The sequence below is a fragment of the Plectropomus leopardus genome, chromosome 15 (assembly GCF_026936395.1).
Source record: "Plectropomus leopardus strain MGB_pleo_1.0 chromosome 15, ASM2693639v1, whole genome shotgun sequence".
NCBI lineage: Eukaryota > Metazoa > Chordata > Actinopteri > Perciformes > Serranidae > Plectropomus > Plectropomus leopardus.
Window position 1 is genome coordinate 2,261,973 of NC_142190.1, and position 19,642 is coordinate 2,281,614.

The window sequence follows — 19,642 nt, forward strand, 5'->3', positions numbered from 1 at the left end:
TCTGTTGTTTTCTGTTGTTTTCTGCTGTTTGCTGCCGTTTGCTGCAGCTTCAGTCCTCAGTGAAAAGCTCCATCTAGTGACTCGAATAACAAAGTGCAGGGACGTCTTATTAACCCTAAAAAACCTGAGCAAATTAGTATGATTTATTTATTTATTTTAAGAAAACACTGGGGAAAAATGCAAAGACTATAGAAAAATGTACAGAAAACAGTATTTTTAATTACAATAATTTTGATTTTGAAATTATATCAGAAAAAAATATACATACATTTCTAAAATTAGTATCGGCATATTGGGGTATACTTTACTGTTTTTTGGCTGATTTTCAGGTACTTTTCTTTTTTCCTAATTTTACTAACCTTAGTTTTTAAGCTTTTGAAATGTATTTTTGGTGATTATTTTATCCTGTTGACATTTATATATTAATTTCTAGTGTTTTGTAACCTTGTAAACTTGTATCACTGTTTTATTTATTTTTGGAATATATTTCTCAGTTTTGTTGTGTGAAGCCCGAGCAGGTTGGTTTGATTTTATTTTGAAAATGGGGGAAGAGGTAAGGAGAATGTTTTTACAAAATTAGGAAAAATATCTGAAACTAAACTATATGTATAATTATATATAAGTGTTATATGTAGAATTATCATTAACATATGGTTCAAAATATTTTGCAAAATTATTATATTTGCCATTATCATAAATACATATTTAAATTATGTTAAAAATTACTTTTTTTGATGCATTTTTTTGATCATTGCCTTGTCTTTTTTTTTACTTTTTAATTTTTTTGTTATATTATAGGCAATTTTTAAACTTTCCCTTTTTTAGGTAATTTTCTTGAACTTTTTTTTTCTTTTTTAAATTTACTTTTTTGGCTTATTTTCTGGTAACTTTTCTTTTTTCCTCATATTACTAGCCTTAATTTTTAAGCTTTTGATTTTTATTTTTGGGGATTATTTTATGTTGACATTTATATTGATTTGTTTGCTTGCTTTTTTATTGTTGTTTTTATTGGTTTTTACTAGTTTCTTGCTAATTTTGGGTCATGTTTTGGTCAAGTTGCTCACTGCCTCCTTCCCAAGTTTTTCCACAAAAAATCTCTGGCATTTTCAAGACTCACTTGCTCGCGTAAAACAAGAAGACTGAATGAGTTTCTTATAAAAACAGAACTTTATTTTCATTTTCAATTATTCAAAGACATTAAAAAAGTCTTCCTCTCCTCCGTCAGAGCTTGTGCTAATATCTCTACTCACAACAACAAACAGAAATGAAACAGCTGAAAGGCAGCTCCGAAAGACAAAAGAGGTGTGTGTGTGTGTATGTGTGTGTGTGTGTGTGAGTGTGTGACTCCGCTCTGCTGAATCAGCTTCATGTCTTCACCGCCGTATCTCTGGATTTGTAGATCACTCCTCTGCTTTTCAGCTCTCTCACCACGCCTTCAGAAAAAACAACATAATGTTTAGTAACAGAAACATCAGAGGTGTGAAGTAAAAATAACAGAAAATAATGAAGGATTTTAAGAAATGATCTCCCTGTTATCGTGTAATTTGATCCTGAATTTGAAAGAACTTGTAGTCAGCTGAAGCCTGAATGTTGACAGTTTTGTGTGTGTGTCGTTCTCGGTGTACCTGGAGGTAGTTTTCCGGTCACTGACACTGCGTATACACCTGGTTTGAAGTTACCTGGAGGACAGAGCAAAAAAAAACAACCCAAAAACAAATATTATGACTCACAAAAAAAAAAACAATTCAAACTGAAAATGACCCGAGTCAATACTTTAAAAAGAGTCTGGACAAAGGTGCGATTAACCCTTTAATATTACACACACTCATATCGCTCTGCGCACAAAATGTCAGAATCAAGCTTTAAAAAATATTACATATTAATATTATTATATAATAGTTAATTTTTGAAAATCGTGTGAAATGCGTCTTAGTGTTCAGGTTGTTCCCAACAACGTTTGTGTTTCTGTATTAGAATAACATCGAGTGATGAACCGGCACAGAATAATCAGCTGACTTTTTTGTCTATTTCAGCTTCACTCAGCAAAAAACGATAAATGCAGTTTTTAGAATAAACACATTACCTATCCTCTGCCATTTAGCCACCCAGCTGTCCTCAGGACTCATCATGGCTATCACACTGCGGACACACACACACACACAGCACCGCTGAGCGTTCAGAAGACAGTTCAGATCATGTGAAAAACAAAATCAATAATCGATGTTTACCCATCAAATGAGGAACTTGTGCATTCATAAACCATATCTCGGTTCCCTTTCATCTGAAGGTACGACTCGCAGTTGTCACAGCCGTCATATTCAAACTGGTCGATGGTCTGAAGGAGACAAAGAGTGAGCTCCGTTTAGATCGTGTGAGTCCCCGTGTTGTACTTAAGAGTGTCCCCCGTCCTAAAGTGTCTCTAACTGTTAATACATAGTGCATAAGGACTGGATGAGTAAAAATATATCATATATAAATATATAATTCATGTTTAAAAATGAATACATAAATAAATAAATTGTTATTTTAAAATAAAAATTAAAATAAAATAAATCCAATTAATGAAATAACAAAAAAAAAAAAAAAAATTAATAAAATGTAAAAAAAAAAAAATTTAATTAAAAAGAGGGACAGTGGGGAAAAATAGAAGAGGGAATAACAAAAATATATGAAAATAAATCTATATAAACTGGATAAAAGATACATAAAGAAATAATTTATATAAATGATTTAAAATAGAATTATGAACATCCTCTCGTAAAAAAAATAAGTGCATAAGTAATTAAAACACACTAAAACACACTTGGGTTCATAATAAAATTGTAAAGTAATGAGTGATATAACTAACATACCATAAATAAATACATAAAAAAACACATTTTGGAGGGGAAACAGACTTCAGCACAATAACAGAGTGATGAATGAATGTAAAAATGAGAAGTAAGGTACTTTAAACACTAACATACTGAACTTTGTGTACCAAAATACTTCTAATGATAGTAAACTCATCACATATGTGTTGTTTTAACGTTATAAACAAACGTGGCTGTGAAAAGTCAAACTAACTGCTCGTTATTAAAAAGCACAGAAAGAGTTAAATTTGTCTTAGGTGTTACTGAGTGAATAAGAGTCTTTATTTCAGCGTTAATTTATAGTTTTATTTGATATTTTAGACTCAAAATAACAAAAAAAGCAGCGCAGAAACGATGCTACGTGTTAGCACGGAAGCTAACTCCGGCGTTTCTCTGCGTGTTTCTGCGGGTTTACCTTCACCAGAGAGCAGAGCAGGCAGGCCCGCAGGTGGCGCAGGTCTTTGGGGACCGTCTCCAGAGCCATCGTGTCAATCTCCCGCAGAAAAACACAGATTTTAGCGCTGAAATATCGAAAAGATTAATGTTTACAGTTGTAGTCCTGCGGCTGAGGGATTACGTCACTGACTGACAGGACCCAGTGAAAGACCCGCGCAGAGGGGTCCCTGCCGCGCGCCTGTTAAAAAAAAAAATCTCTATTTCTATCTATAACAGTCAAGTTATGATTATATATTTCGATTATGACCAGAAACTTAGTTGAAAAATATTTTTTAATTATGATTTGTATATAGACGCTTTAATAAGTAATAGTTTTAATAGTATGTATTTTATTTCAAAGCGGCCAAATCTAAGTACATACATACATATCTCTTTCTCTATCTATCTATCTATCTATCTATCTATATATATATATATCTATATATATATATATATATATATATATATATATATATATATGTGTGTGTGTGTGTGTGTATATATATATATAATGTGTGTGTTAGATTTTGCCACTTTTAAATAAAATACATAACTGCAAGGGCCAAAAGTTTTGAAAGAAAAAAAATCGTAAAAAAAGTCAGAAAAAAATCACCAAACATTTTAAAAAATCAGCCAAAATTTCAAAAGAAATGAAATCAAAAATATTGAAACATTTTTAGAGGTAAAAAAATGACCAAAAAGATTTCAAGGAAAAAAGCAATTTCTTTAGAAAGAAAAGCACCAAAAATTGTTGAAGAAAATCATCACTAAAAATTTTAAAGAATAGAATCAACATTTTCACAAATCACCCAACATTTTAAATGAAAAATTAAAGGAAAAAACTGACAAACTAAAAAAAAAACTTTCAAAGAAAACAATTCTAGACAAAAGACAAAAGAAGTTGCCAATTAAAAAAAAAAATCAGCAAAAGTCTTTCAAGAAAAAAAAGATATTTAAAACATAAAAAAGAACAACTGACAAAAAATGAAAGGAAAAATGTTGCCAATTCTTTTAAAAATTGCCAAAATGTTTTAAAAGAATACAAAAAAATCACAAAATGTTTTAGAGAAAAAAGCCATTAAAAAATCGCCTAAAATAATAATTAAAAAAAGAAAAAAAATCCCATGCCATCCTAAAAAAATGTTAAAAATAAATATATATTTATTTAAAATACATAAATATATGTATACATTTTTTAATATAATATTTATATATAATTAAAATAAATATAACATACAATCATTCAAAGTGCTTAAAAAAGTATTCGACATGCTCGTCCCTCATAAATAACGAACAGTCCCTAATATTGATTTATTTAAAAAAACAAAAAAACAAAAAACCCGGATGAACCGCTCAATGTTTCCAGCTCTGCTCAGATGAACCGTTAACGAACTTCAACAGTCCAAACGGTTCTACACCTGATCTCAGCCAAAGGCCGAGAAGCGATCTTTTAACGGTTTTGAGAGCAAGAGAGAGGCTTCGTTATCGGTCCAGGTAAGAGTTAACCTGTCCCGGGGTTCTTCTTGGTGCAACACGACTCAAAAATACAACTTTACATCGAAAAAAATATGATTTAATCCAAATTAACGCGACTGTGTGTTTAAAGTGGCTTCAAACGCGGAGCATCGAGCTAACGCTAACGTTCACCTAACTAGCTAACGGAGTAACGTTAGCGGCTAAAAGTTAGCATTTTCAGGTCTTGTGTTTTGAGAATAGCCAACAATTAATGACATTTTTTTGTAAGTTAACACTATAATAACCGTTATAAGTTACACTGGGTTGACTTGGTGTCGGTTTTTAATTAGTGATTATTAATAGCTAACGACGCTGAAGTTCGCTTTCGAGTCGTAAATTCCGATTCAGCAGTTAAGGGGAGAGTTAAGGGAAACTTCACCTTCAACGGTACAAACCGACCTTTTTTTTGTAAAGCCTCGACATTGTTTAAAACCAAAACTTCACACTTGTGAAACCTTTATTCTATTTTTGAAAAGTAAAAAAAAACAAAAAAAAACTACCATGTATTTCAACTATTTCACTGCGTTTTCCCCATGTAGACCAGGTCCAGATCAACAGTCACTATACCCAGACTAGGCAAAACGGGACTAGATTGTCCCTGAGACTAAAGATAATTTAAAACCACTTTCACATTTGCAAAGGCCTTATTCTATTTGTGAAAATGCAGAAAATTTAGGATTTCACTGCATTTTTCACACGTTAAGTCCAGATCAAAAACCGCCATTAGAGCTGGGCGATAAAACAACAACAATATCAATCTCGAAATAACGTTTTCTTCTATTGAAATATGACACACAGTTGATATAATATCGATAGAAGTCATTCCAGCCATGTTTTCAGAGACAACATGAACAGCCAATGATAATAAGAATAGTGCGGCGGGAAACCAAATGCAGTGAAGGACGAGAGCAGCTGAGAGTTTGACAGCCACAGCACTGAAACAGCCACATCTGCAGAGGTGAAAGTGACTTCTTTAGACTCCTACAGACGACTTTGTGTTAGCTTTAATCACACTTTGGATGAATTATTTCGAAACACCAGGACGGCATCGCTCCAGGTCTCATCCAGCCGCTCGGTAATTATTATTACCAGGGGCAGATGTAATGTTTTGGGGGCCTGGGGCCACAAGCACATGAGCTTATTTTCAGCCTTTCTCTAACTGGGAATGTTGGCGGGCTGTTGGCAGCTATAGGAGAAGTAGGCCGACTCAAAAGTTTTTAATTCCTGAGTAAAATGATTAATAGCACAGAAGTTGAAGTCAGAGTCCTGCAGTGATGAGAGGTTGGTCTATAATCAGCTCAATGTGCTTAAATTTACCTGAAGTTTGTTTAAGATGGAGCTTTTAATTTTTACATAATGCTGGAAAGTTTAATCAATAATAATGATTCAAGTGTTTAATTACAGTCCAACACACCATGGTCACAAAAAACAACCCCCCCCCAAAACCCCAAAGCAAAGTAATCATTCTTTAATTGTAATCAAAGTAAAATGTTTAATTAATAGTGATATGATTTTAGGTATGAGGTTCAGACCTTTGCTGGGAGAAAATTTTGGTAACTGGACCTCTTTGAATTTTAGTAGAATAATTCTCCAGCTGGTGATGCTGTTCTACAGTATATTTGTCATGTTCAATGTCTGACAGAAAATAAATATTTAAGCCCAAATTAACCTGATGATATCTTTATATCTCACTTAGGAGTAATAGGGAACCTTTAATCTTGACAGAAATAGTGGTTTGATGTATATCGTGATATATATCGATATCGACTGATGGAAAAAAATAGCGTGATAGGACTTTATTCCGTATCGCCCATCCCTAACCATTATACTTACACTTTTAGAATAGGAACTAGATTATCCCAAAGCAGCTAAATATTATTTTAAAAACAGGGACATTTCACTGCATTTCTCACATGTAGACCACATTGAACCAGGTCCAGATGAAAAAGCACTATACCTAAACTTGTCAAATTGGGACTTGATTATCCCAGAGAGGCTACAAAATGATTAAAACCCACTTTCACATCTGTAAAGCCTTTATTCTAACTGTGAAAATACAAAGAAGAGAAAATAAAGCAGAAGATTTCATTGCCTTTTTTACATGAAGACCACATTGAATCAGGACCATAACAAAAACCACTATACTTAAATTTACGTACTTACTGAAACAAATCGGGACTAGATTATCCCAGAGAGGCTAGAGGTCATTTAAAATATAGTTTCAGATTTTAAAACCTTTATTTTCTTTTAGGAAATGCGGGAAAGGGAATATTTCACTGCATTTTTGCATGCAGACCACACTAGACCAGATCCAGATCAAAAAGCACTATACCTTGACACGTTAATGATTTTTCATTTTTTTCTTCCCATGTTTTTGAAAGAAGGTCTGATATTCAGATATTCTGATATTTACCTTTACCTCTGTTTCCACCTGTTACGTTACAGATAAAAACATGGATTATGGTGAGAAATCACTCCCTGACAGCATCAACCCCAATAACTTCCCTGCCAAACTCTGGCGTTTGGTGAACGACCCGCTAAATAAAAGCATCTTCTGGGACAAAAACGGCGAGTTGGTCATCATTGATGAAAACCTCTTCCAGAGACAGATCCTGTCTCCAAACACACTCGGCATGGACAACCCCGACAAGTTCAAGACGACCAACTTCTCCAGCTTCGTCCGTCAGCTCAATCTGTACGGCTTCAAGAAAGCAGATCCAGCTTGCAGAAATGCCACCGGGTACAAACCGTTGTTTCATCGTTTCTACAACTCAAACTTCAACAGACAACATCCGGAACTTGTGGCAAGTCTGCGGAGACTCACCGCTGAAAACAAGGCCAAGATACAAGCTGGTGTGGACGTCAGGTGTCGGCCCCCAAGTCAAAACCAGCGGTACAGCTCAGGGGATGATGGCAGAGATCGAAACGGGAAAAGAGGCGAGTGTCACTACAGGACTTCTCATGGCTGTCTGTCTTTGAGCGGGGGACTAACTGTACATACTGGGAACCCACTGTGATGGTCACACCAGTTCTCCTCCAGTGGTTTAATGAGTAATACTGAAAAATTAAACTATGTCCCAAACCAGAGATACTCAACTGGCTTTGCTTGGGGGGTATTTTTGTAAAATGACAGGAGGCCAGGGGCAGCAGACCATACATGTTCCCAGGACTTTAGGATGTTGCTAAGATTTTGGGACGTTTCTGGGATTCGAGGATATTTTTAGGACTGTAGCTTGTTTCAATGATATTAGGATGTTTTTAAGATTTTGGCATGTTTCTTGAGTTTTTGAGACAGCTGGCATCACTTTATTTTTATAGTGAAAGAAAATGGTTGGGGGACCACCAGACACCATATTGGGGGCCACATTTGGCACGCAGACTTTGAGTCAAGTATAACTTTCCTAAACCTTTAAAGGGTCTGGACTCCCAGGGTCCTATGTCTCTTGATGTAAACTAACAGATTGGAAAATGCTATCTTCATAGTTCAAATTAATCCCCCTAAATCTTACACACCAGACCTTTAACAGGACATCACGCTGGGGAACATCCAGTGCTTCACATTTCAGTTGTGGCTGTCTGACGGTTTGTTGTCGTGCCTTGCTGTGTCCTGTTTCTGCAGGCAGTTCTTCTCCGCTCAGCCCCACACGTCAGGGGCCGACTCCTCCTCGCTGTCCAGCTAAAGCTCAGGTCATGTCGGCGTACAATGGAACCCCAGTCCCTCCACATTTCCTGATGAGGGGACTTGGTGCTGCTTTTTCACCGATGTTTGCCGCAAAGGAAGGGATGCCGGTGTCTCTAGGCCACCAGTACGCTGCAGTGGCCACAAGCTCCAATGCTGTGCACTTTCAGCAGAGTTTACTGGCCCGTGCAAACCATGGAAATCCACATTTTGCAACTTTTAATACTTCTAATGCACAACATCAGCCTCCCAACTATTCTCCAGGTGAGCATGACACCTGTTGTGAGGATGAGTGGTAAACCACACATTTACGTCACTTTACTTACATAGTGCATGAGTAGAACATTTTATTTAAGCTACAATATACTGGTGATATACAGTGTTCCTATGGTCATGGAAAACCTGGAAAAGTCATAAAATTTCACAATTATATTTTCCAGGCCTGGAAAAGTGATGAAACCAGTAAAAAATTATTGAAAGTTTTGGAAAAATCATGAAAATGATTTGTTTCTAATACATTAAATTACATTAATGTAGCATTATGGTATTTATTTTTCTATATCTGAAGATGAAACGTTGCTGTGATATGTGTTGACATGTTTTTTAAAAAAGAAAAAAAGTGATTTTTTTTCTTTTTGAAATTTTTGCAATTTTTTCTTTAATGTTTTTTTGGGCTTTTTTTTACAGAAAACATAAAAATTTGGGTCAATGTATTTATGTTTTCCTTACATTTTTGAAAGGCTCGTTTTCTTTGAAAGTTGTCATAGTAACACTTTATCATAAAAAAAAAAACGGTCCTTGAAAAATCATGGAAAAGTTTTCAAATTTTGCTGCTGACAATGTGTGGGAAATACTAAAATGTAATCTGTGTGTTGAATAAATAGTATTTATCAACTCTGTTAAAAAAAATGTAGGTTTAAACTCCAATTGTGCATTTCTTAAGCTAAAACATTATCTTTTGTCCTTGAAGTTTGCCAGTGCTACCGTCCACGCTTTGTGGCATCACCTATGACAGGAAGTGGGGTGCCGCACGGTTCCTTCTCTCCCCACAGTTATTACCAGGTGGGTAAACTGGAGCGTCTTGACTGGTCAAGGGTGATGAGAACAGCCGTAATTAACTATTATTTTCACATTTGATTACTTTCTCTATTAGACGATCAGTTGTTAGGTCTATAAAAATAAATAATTGGTAATGTCCTCAGCCCAACGATTTTCAGTTTAGTGTCAGAGGGGGAAAGAAACCAGAAAACATTTACAAGGACCATACAGTGAATAAAAAAAATAAAAAACAAAACAAAACCTTTAAAAATGGCAAAAAAATTTAAGAAAAAAAAGGCCAAAAGTTTTTTTTTAAGACCCCTGGAGCATGTTTTCTTTATAAGCTGGCAGAAACAATATATAGAAAATAAAGCTATTTAAAGTTGTATGTCCCTCCCTAAGCCAAAATAACAAAACACAAGTTCCGCCTCAGTGCTTGAAAAATTATTTGACATGCCCCCCTCTTCCTTCTCATATATAATGAACAGTGCCTAATTTATGTAAGTAAGTTAAGTTTAAACAATATATATTTCAAATAGTTATTATGTAGTAATGAAAAAAAACCTATAAAGAGTATCAATGGTCATTTCAGAGAATGTATGGTTTTGAAAATTTGCCTCAAAGTCAGAAATTTATTGGTAAAATTGTGTGTGAACGCTGTCTTTATATTTAAGAATCAAGTCAATCCATTATTATATTAACTGCCAATTAATGTACTAGTTAAAAACAAATCGCTGAAGCTCTAAAGATGCATATTTCAAACATACACTGCGTCTAAAGCATAATTGTAATTTTTTTTCCCACTGTTGTAGGCTAGTTATCCTTTTCACACGCTGAGTCATGAGGACAACAACCAGAACTCGAAGGGACTCCAGGACATGAAAGAATGTGACATAAATCTGGACATGGTTTTCCAGATTGCTGATGAAATGATGCCACTTCCGTCCATCAACAACCCGGTTAAAGTCGAGACCCCCGAGAAGCCACATGAAGCGTTTGCGCCGTCCTTCAGCGACCATAACATCGTGCTGTGTGACATCTCCACCAGCACCAGGACCGTGAAACCTCGTCCCGTCCCCACTGTAACGTCCGTGATGAGCCACGCCGGTCTGCTGGCGTACAAGCAGCAGGAGGAGTCTGTGGTGTCAGTGCCCGAGCAGGTGCCTGAAAACGCCATATATGAGGTAAGCCTCCACACTGCACACCTCCTGAAGGCATTTAGCTTCTCTGATGACTGTGTGAGGAAAAACTGGGTGAGGAGTCTGCAAATAGAATAATCTGTCCGCGTTGTGTGTTTTTCTGTTTGATGGGGTTTATACAGTAGATTTATCAGAGCCATAAACATGTTCATAATACGACCCAACACTGAGGGGTTCTGGGGTAATTCCCCCCAGGAGAAATTTTTAGACACTTAAAGATGTATGTGTATTTTTTCTGTATTAATGTCTTCAAACTAGATACAGTCTATATATTAAAGTGGCAGTTTCAACATACCAGAGTTCCTAAGCCACTTAGTCTTCTGGGTTTTGACTCGTGCTCCAGCTCCACTCTGTAGAATCCAAGTACTCACGTGAGGCGGGAAAAACTTTAACAAGGTCTTTTTTGGAATACAGGAAAATACAGAAAAGTACAGCAGGCAAAATCTTAAAGTTATCACACGTCATCTACCAGAGAATGTGTCGCAGCTTTACAGACGACCTGTATATTACCGGCTGTGGTTTCCTCTGTGCCCCGGCAAGGTCACCGGTGACGATGAAGAGGACAGTGAGGTTGTAGATGTGGATGTTAGCGACTCTGTGAGGGACACCAGTCAGTCCACATGAACAGGAAGTACACCTGATCTTTAGGTAAGACATTATATAACACTGAGGGAGCACATTCAGAGTAAAACTAGAGAGAGAAAAGGCATTTACATTTTAAATGCATGTTTGTAGTTTTCACTGCAACACGTTCACTGACAGTTGGTTATATTTCTCGTTTTAGATCTCACCTTTTTAATTGATTGGCATGAGACGGATTCACGTCAGGATCTTAAGTTCTCACTTTTATCAGACTTTATTCTCCACTTTTATTATTCTTTGTGTAAAGGTTTGTTCTAACTTAAATCTTACTTATTTATTTTTTGCAAGAGTAGTAATATGTTGCACATGTTTTTGTTGTTCATTGTTTGCTCTTATTGTAAGTGACTTTGGAAAATACAGTAATATAAGTAGGATTACTATTTTAAAAATCCTAAAGCTAGGTTTTACCTCTGAATTTTAACACAGTATTACTTAAAATGTTAACCAACTTTAGATGGTTTTAAAGAACTGTAATTTTAAGTATGATTTAAACAGATTTACTGCAGTAGGGCTAGCTCAGCCCATCCACCTTTTAATGTTTGATACTACAGTTTTTAGTAGCATACGTGGTAGTGTTTGTCAGAGCAAGTTGTAACAGACTGCTGCAGTGGGAGAAAATATTGAAAACGTGTATGAAAATATCATTTAATTTGTTTGTGATTGTTTGTGATGGTGACCAAGTGGTGGGTCCATTTTCCCACCTTTTTTAATTTTCACTGCGTCACTTCAAAGGTGCAATGTTTTAAAAATGTTTTTTTAAGGCAGCTGTGTAGAACTGTAAAAGTAATAACTAAAGTAAAATATATTTCTGGTGATACAGCTGGATGCGTTGTTATACATGTGTTTATCATTATTTCTTGTTGACAGTGCAGCTTTGTACTGAAGCAGTCTAAAGGTCCTTGAAAAGTCTTAAATTCAATTCAATTTTTGGCTATTTATTGCTCATCGCCCTTTTCCCTTGTTTTTTAAATCAAGCCAGTTTTCTCAGGTATCACAGGACTAAATTTGGTTAAAAACATATCTGGAAAAGGTCTTAAAAAGCTTGAAGTTTCTGTTTCTTCAGACACTCTGCTGAATGTGTCTGTGGGGTTTTATCCACTAGATGGAGCCACTGACTCGTTTGTGATCAGAGCTGCTGCTCCGCCCTCAGCCGCTAATGTGGCCTTCAGGTGCTGCTCGGAAGCGCCCGCTTACTTAGTACTTAAACTAATTTTTAATTCTGTAACGTGCAACTGTTTGGTGGTTGCAAACGCAGCCTGCAACAGAAGCGGTTTTGGTAGCCTTTTAATATGAATGTTTAAATTCAAATCATATTGCATAAAAGTGTGTCTTTCTTTAAATGTTAATTTGGATCGAAGTGTCTTAATAATAACTAAGAGTACATGTAATATTTGATGCTTGTTTTTTCTTTTGCCTTAACTCAGTCAAGTGACAATATTCCACCCTTAACTCTTTGAAACCTAAATGGACATCAGATTTCTTGTGCTGCATTCAGATGCCGTTGACAAGCATTTAAACCATTAAAACACTGGAAAAAATGGTTTGATTTCTTTCAAAAACACAGGGAAAAGGCTGTCAACAACTGGGTATGAAATGTCAAGCAAATTGAAAAAAAAAGGTAAAAGGTGACAAGAACATTACCTTAAAAAATAGCCAAAAAATGAGAGAATCATTAGAAAATTTGTTAAAAATCCAGGAAAATACCAAGAAAACTACATTTCTTCTATTTTTTCTGTTTTCTAATTTCAGGCAATTTTCTTACAACTTTTTGCAAATTTCTTGCTAATTTTTTTTGGATCATTTTTTAAGTTGCTCATTGCCTGCTCTCCATGTTTTTGAGATAAATCAGGATTTAAAGGGTTAAAGGTGTGGTCATTCATTTGCATTATTTATTATAGAAATTCTTCAAATAACTTACCAACAAAATATATTTTTTAATTATTGATTATCCGAAATTATTTTTCTTTTATTTCTTTTATTTTATTTTAGCAATTTTAGGTCAATTCCTGTTTGTTTTTTTCTTACTTTTTTTATTTATTTACTTCTGTTTGCAAATTTCAGGTAATGCTCTTGTGTTTTACTAAATTCTTGCTAATTTGGGGGGCACTGGTGTATAAAGTATATAAAGGGTTAAAAACGAGGTCGTTCATGGTTTGTGTGAAATCCCAAATGTCCGACAGCTCGTGAAGGCAGCAGGACAGTGAGCAGGTAGAGAGCGTCAATGAGATCCCAGGGGAGCGAGAGCCAGTCCGGGAGGCAGACTGTGTGGGACGGCGTCCTGACTGTACGCGGCGTCTCTCCAACTTCAGCAACTTTAACCGCAGCTCGCGAGGAGTTTGGACCACTTTTCCGCCGTACTTTTTGTCGCGTTTGTGCCCTGATGATTTTGATAACTTCCCTCGGTGTTTCTCAGGAGGATCGGATCTAATTTCTTGCAGTCGCAGCGGAGCCGCTGGACTCAGGGGGAAGCCTGAGCGTGTTTTTCTGAGTTTAAATGAAGACCGACCGCGGAGGAGAAGCTGATGTTCCCGTCGGGCTCAGGCACGTTAGAGGGGCAGAAAGGCGACGCTCCACTTGCTTCGGTTAATCATTAGAAAGAGCGGCGTGCTCAATTTAACTTCTTCGAGGATTATTTTTCGCAACTCCCTGGTTGTAAAAATATTACTCAACTTTTTTCTCTTTTTTTGGCACTGCTCTGTCTGTCAACATGCAGTGTAACTTCCCGGCGGCAACCTGTGACCCTGCCTTTGAAGTTCAAGTAGTGCGTTTTTTGTGGATTTATCCAGAAAATGTGGCGGATTCTTCTGATGCAAAAATGTGAGTGTGCGGTCCGCTGACTGCTGTGATTTTCAAAGTAGTTTGGATACGGATGAAGATTGATACACTGTCGCCAGGACGTGCCCCTGTGGGAGAGGATACTCCACTGTAACGCGTTACAAATGAGGACATTTGTTGTGTATGTGGAAACACACTTGAGCGTGTCTTCATGGTGCCGTGGCATGTTTGGCTTCCCACGTTAATGACACTGGATAAAAGTTCATTTAAGCTCTCGCTGTCGGAAGTTTTTTGTTCCATGTGGAGTTTGAATATTAACTCTGGAGCTGAATGGAAGTTTTCGGACATGATGGCACCGCTGCAGCTCTGAAAGTTTAGAAACAGTCGTCGAGGCTGAAAGAAGAAGAAGAAGGAGCGTGTGTCTGAAGCTTTTCTCCGTCTGTGTGTCCGCGGTGCTTGCCTGCTTTGAAGTCCACCATGTGCGGCCGGGCACCGCCGCTGCAGCCGAGGCCATGACCGTCCCCCAGCCGCGGCGCCTGGCCGGGCTCTGGCCGTGGCTGCTCATGGCGGCCCTGCAGGTGGTGCTGGGCCAGCCGGGCCTGGAGTCCGAGCGGCCGGCCCTCAGAGCGGTCATCAAGGTGGCACTGCTGAACCACGAGCCCGCGGGGAAGCCCATCACTCTGGAGGGGGTGTTCGTGGGAGGAAGCGCCGGCTACGCAGAGGGAAAGCTAATGCAGGTAAGCTGGCATTAAAGAGCGTTTACATGATGTTGTGTGGCTCCACATTCCCACCTACTGTGCACCTCTAAATTTATGACAGGGACTCACTGAACTGCAGTGATACTCAACTTGCTTTGCCTGGAGGTCACTTGAGAAAAATGACAAGAGGCCCATACATGTACGCAGGGGCGTTACTAGGATTTGAGTACATCCGGGGCTTAGCCATGACCTGTCAGGGGGTGTGGGGGATCCTCCACTGGCACTTATTGACAAACAAGCTCTATTTTGATGCTGTTTTAGTCACTCTGGCACCTTATGTTTACAAAAAGTACACAAACACTTCCCTGTGTGAATCACTTTACATTTAATCGCATTATTAATGTGAATTAGAAAATTGTTCGGAGACCACCCAGCACTCTACCAGGGGCCAGATTTGGCCCATGGGCCGCAAGTTGAGTATCACCGCTGAACAGGATGACAAGGGGGGCACCTGTTGTCAGAGTCTCTGCAGGCTTGAATTCAAGAATTTAATGTATGCTCACAGACACTTAAGCAATGTGGATAAATGGGAATATTTGGTTTTAAACCATGGGCAGATTATGACAATATGGGCCCCTGGACACGTGTATGTTGTATGTAATGAAACTGTCTTCCTTCCAGGACAAATGTATTTTCTGCAGCTGTCGATGTAACGCAGCTCTAATATCTGTTGATGTGTGACAAAGTTTTGTTTACCATCATGTATGTTTCTCCTCGTAGTCCCTCTCTCCTTCAATGTGTCCTAAAACTGAAGTATGTTTAAAGAGAGATTGAATCTGATATGTTTGAAAATGTGCAGCATGGAAAGTCATGGCAAAGTTGTGAAATTTCCATGAAAATATGTGGGAACCCTGTTTTTTGACTACTGACATTTTGCAGGTGATGGCCAGGGGCTCCCTGACACTTTGGGCCCCTGGGCCCCTCTGCACAGTGGCCCCGTTCAGTAAGCCATGTATTGTATTTGAAGGACAGCCTACCATCGTCATTTGTGTCTTGATATATTTACATATATCTTGCTGTGATTACGGTTTTGTCTCAGGGGAGGCTGTCTTTGACCCGGTTATTGTAGGAGATTATTGAAGTTCAATGTTCTCTCAGCAAAGTTTGGCTGTTGTTGAGCCTCCGTGTCCCTCATTGTTGCGTTGTGTCCTACACCGTCGACCCTCCTCAGTATTTCCGGCGGCGGTGGCATTAGAACCCGTCAGTGAATGAAATCATTCTGACGATCAGTTTAGCTCATCGGAACAAGAAAAGAAACGTGAATAATGTAAACAAACAGCTGAAGTTGTGGGAATGAGGTCGAAACAAACGTGTCGTAAGATCAGATTGTTTTTCCCCATCAGAAATGTTTCCTGATGGTTTGTGTTGTCGGTAAATCTGTTCTGTTCTTCCAAAATCTTTCAGATTTTGTTGTTCATGCACCAACCTGCTAACTAGTGTCAACACTGAATGACTCTTATGCTGCCTTCACATGCTCCTCTGAAATGTTGTACTTCCCAGTTGTGCAGTCGAAATGACAAAATACAAACATTTGAGCGCTCAGGTCAGAAAATCAGCACACATGGACACTAGAGGAAATGGCAATGTTGTAAGTTTAATGTTAGCTCGCTAAGTTAATGTATTCAATGTTAGTTTGCTCGCCTGGCATTAAAAGTTTGCTTGCTTACTGCAGCTAATAGATGCATTCACTAAAATCTGCAGCTACTAAAATTAAATGATATCTACTTGAAACAAAATGTGTAATTTTACGTCACAACTCAGCAACTCCAGTACCAGCGAAATGATCCAATTTCCAACTCGTAAGTACGACTTTGAAGGGCCGTTCATGTGCTTGTAAATAAGGTAAACACGATATGTTCGAAGAGCTCATGAAGGCAGCACTACAGACGACTTCCGTCTGCTGGTATGAAGAGATATTTCCTCTCATGCAGGTGCAGAACGTACGTGCTAGTTGGCCGTCTGTTTGATGCGTTCATGAGCATCTTTTTAGCCGAGACACGGTGATTTGATGTGACACTGCAGGACGCTTTCATCACTGTCACTTCTCCGATGTCGGTTTGCCGGTTAGATTGACGAGACCAGGGTCGTCGAACTTGCTTTGGGCCACGTGCGGGCCAGTTTGATCTCAAGTGGACCATTAAAACCATTGCATAATCTATACAGAACAACACAGTTTTAACAATATGTCTCAGTGTCTTCCACAACAATCAGTCTAATACTCACTGTCATTACATGTGCATTTTCCCACACATTTCCACTCCTGTGTAGTAATACTGGCACCATTAAGGAAGCAGGTGAGGTTATCCCCTGTCTAATAAACAAGACAAAAAACTCCACTGTGATCAGCACTTTCTCTACAAGTTTTACACCCACAATATACGTTTTTCTCAGTCAAAACAATAACAAAAGATGGATTTTGATGACGTGGCGAGGGAGCGATGAAAGTCAGTCTGATGTGACTGAGGCAGAAATCAAGTCAAGAGACAAGGGAATATGGACGTTCATGCATATTTACATTATCTTTAGTCTCATTAAGTCATCATTATATAGAATAAGTGGTTAACAGTCACGTCGTGTTGATAATTTACTGCCAGCATTACATTAGTAAACAAACTGTAGCTAACGTCATGAGGGGAATTCAGCAACGGTGCAACATTATCTGCGTTCAAAACATTCGTACTATAAATAACTTAATGCGCATGTTTAATGTTGTTGTAATGTCATAATGTTACCAGTGAAAGTCGGCCGGTCAGCTGGTCCCACAGTCTTCTTCTTTTACTTCTGCTGCTCAGTCTTCCTCTTCTTCTCCTTCTTCTTGATGGTGGGTGGTGACGTGTGTTTAAGGTGCATTACCGGCCCCCTTTATGGCTGTACTGGCCGTTTAATCATGTGGAGGATTTATCAAACGTTCATTCTATCGCAATCGAGGAAATTATAGTGAGATAATTATCAGTTTATTGCCAAGCCCTTGTCACGCATAAGACGCCGTCAAAACATCACGCCCATCCTGCCCTTGATTCTGTCCTGTCAGCTGTCCCTCGTTTTGGCGCTTTTGCTAACTCTGACGCCGGCGTAAAGGTGAGCCACTCTGTCCTCCCACTCTGCATTTGTACCTTTAATACAGAACGGCGAGGCGCTACAACAGCACGACATTCTCACCTACATGCAGTGTAAAAGAGGCTAATGTCAGTGGGCCAGATTGGACCCTTCGGCAGGCCGGTTCTGGCTACTGAGCCATAAGTTTGACACCCCTGCTCTAGACTGGTCTGCACGACCGTCACCGTAGAACTGGAGAGCAACAATTCAACATTTAAAGTCCATATATTAGAAGATATTTGTGCAAAAAGCAATCATCTGAAAATGAATTTTCCTGCAGTGCATCGATCCAAACACTGTAACCTAAAAAAAAACGTTTCCACAGCTTCCACTTGTTGCTTTACGGCATCAAAATACGATGACCACGAGTTACAGTACACCGCCTCTCCGAGAGCTGCTCCCAACACCACAGTTCCCTCTCAGCATGTGGTGACAGAAAATCTAAATTCCTTCAACAATAGTGATGACACACAGGTGTTATTGAGGTTAGTTTGTTTTCAGTCTATTTTTACTTATCCCTGAAAAAAACATGGCTTTGGTTGAGGTTGCCAGGTTTTTTTTTTCTTTTTTTTCATGTGCCTCTTTTCAAAGCTGACAGCTTTGTTTTGCAGTAACTATTTATGGCATCTAATGCTCCTCCAACACTTTTAATATCAAGGTGCGGTCGAACACTGTTAGACAGCTCTGCAGATCATGTTTAGACTCATTCACACACATAATTTAAGCAAAAGTGTTTTTTTTTTTACCATTTAGAGAAAAAAAAACTCTGCAAATGTGAAGTATGCGCTCTATTCAGCGTGCATATTTAGGATTCAGGAGTGGATTAAGGTTCCCGGGCCGTAAAGCTCGGCTGTGTCAATTTGTTTACCGTCTCCAGAGAAACGGGACGACAGACGTGAGGCACTGTAGGATCTTGTCTCTTGTCACTCACCAGGCGTGGGAGGTTTTGTGAATGGCGAGCCAGATGCTGCAGTTAGCCATAATTGATAAGGATTTACACGGCTTCTCGGCAGAGAAAGCACAGCATTAGGCTCCGTGAAAAGCCATCGCTGTTTTCCACTCCATCCATTTGGCTTTAACCCTTTAAAAACTGGAGTGAAATCACTTTCCATGTGCTGCTTCCAAAAGTATTAAAACCTTTGAACTCTGAGCAAATTGGTCAGATTTTTTTTTTTAACATGACAAAAAAGGAAATGAGCAACTTGGTATGAAATGTTTCGACAACTGCAAGAAATGAGTAGATTTAGAAAATTACATTTAAAAAATCTAGGGAAAAATGTCTGGTGGGAAAAAAGGTATGGAAAAAACTACATTTCTAATTGTCATAATTACATATTTTAATTATGTCACAGAATAATTATATTTTTTAAAGCACATTTTCCAACTCTTGTTTGCCTTGTTTTTTTTTTACTTTTTTTTTAAATTTATTTAATTGATTTATTTAAAAAAAAATAAAAAACTGAAAAATAATTTTCAAAAAATATTGGTTTTCAGGTCTTTTTTGTTCTTTTACTAATTTACTAATGCAAATTTTGATGTAATTTCTTTTGTCACTGCTCATTGCCCTCCTCCCATTTTGTTTTGTTTTGGTTGGCTTTTTTTGTTTTGTTTTTATTTTTTTTTACTAATGTTAAGGTAATTATCTTGTACTTT

General features: G+C 37.9%; 3 protein-coding genes across 7 annotated transcripts in view; 2 read left to right on the forward strand and 1 right to left on the reverse strand.

Moving 5' to 3' along the window:
- Window positions 1-1,144: 1,144 nt before the first annotated feature.
- Window positions 1,145-3,457, reverse strand: supt4h1 (SPT4 homolog, DSIF elongation factor subunit). Its single transcript, XM_042499840.2, has 5 exons — window positions 3,268-3,457; window positions 2,229-2,335; window positions 2,084-2,139; window positions 1,626-1,679; window positions 1,145-1,433 (listed from the first exon to the last, which is right to left on the reverse strand). Exons 1-5 carry the CDS (start codon window positions 3,334-3,336, stop codon window positions 1,366-1,368), a joined length of 354 nt encoding a protein of 117 aa, XP_042355774.1. The 5' UTR covers window positions 3,337-3,457; the 3' UTR covers window positions 1,145-1,365.
- Window positions 3,458-4,609: 1,152 nt separating this feature from the next.
- On the forward strand, window positions 4,610-13,051 carry hsf5 (heat shock transcription factor family member 5). Of its 4 annotated transcripts, none has more exons than XM_088088158.1 (7): window positions 4,610-4,781; window positions 7,248-7,743; window positions 8,426-8,745; window positions 9,452-9,543; window positions 10,437-10,703; window positions 11,133-11,366; window positions 11,503-13,051. In XM_088088158.1, exons 2-6 carry the CDS (start codon window positions 7,256-7,258, stop codon window positions 11,340-11,342), a joined length of 1,377 nt encoding a protein of 458 aa, XP_087944284.1. In that variant the 5' UTR covers window positions 4,610-4,781; window positions 7,248-7,255; the 3' UTR covers window positions 11,343-11,366; window positions 11,503-13,051. The 4 variants fall into 4 exon arrangements, with proteins under 4 accessions (XP_087944284.1, XP_087944283.1, XP_087944285.1 ...); XM_088088157.1 differs by having other exon boundaries at window positions 4,612-4,781; window positions 10,332-10,703; window positions 11,503-13,041; XM_088088159.1 differs by having other exon boundaries at window positions 4,615-4,781; window positions 10,332-10,703; window positions 11,259-11,366; window positions 11,503-13,033.
- Window positions 13,052-13,581: 530 nt separating this feature from the next.
- Window positions 13,582-19,642, forward strand: part of rnf43 (ring finger protein 43) — a 115,740-nt gene continuing 109,679 nt past the window's right edge. For both annotated transcript variants that reach the window (XM_088088156.1, XM_088088155.1), the window contains exon 1: window positions 13,582-14,872. In XM_088088156.1, coding sequence (XP_087944282.1) covers window positions 14,648-14,872 — 225 coding nt within the window. In that variant the 5' untranslated portion in view covers window positions 13,582-14,647. The remainder of the gene's footprint in view (window positions 14,873-19,642) is intronic.

Bases quoted from the DNA above. Each gene is read 5' to 3' on its own strand.
- hsf5 (XM_088088157.1), top strand. From the start codon at position 7,256: ATGGATTATGGTGAGAAATCACTCCCTGACAGCATCAACCCCAATAAC. The intron at 9,544-10,331 runs GTGGGTAAACTG...CCACTGTTGTAG, and splicing joins CTCCCCACAGTTATTACCAG to GCTAGTTATCCTTTTCACAC. The intron at 10,704-11,132 runs GTAAGCCTCCAC...TTTGGAATACAG, and splicing joins CTGAAAACGCCATATATGAG to GAAAATACAGAAAAGTACAG.
- supt4h1 (XM_042499840.2), bottom strand. From the start codon at position 3,336: ATGGCTCTGGAGACGGTCCCCAAAGACCTGCGCCACCTGCGGGCCTGC. The intron at 2,336-3,267 runs GTAAACCCGCAG...TGTCTCCTTCAG, and splicing joins TGCTCTGCTCTCTGGTGAAG to ACCATCGACCAGTTTGAATA. The intron at 1,434-1,625 runs GTACACCGAGAA...TTTTTTCTGAAG, and splicing joins GACCGGAAAACTACCTCCAG to GCGTGGTGAGAGAGCTGAAA.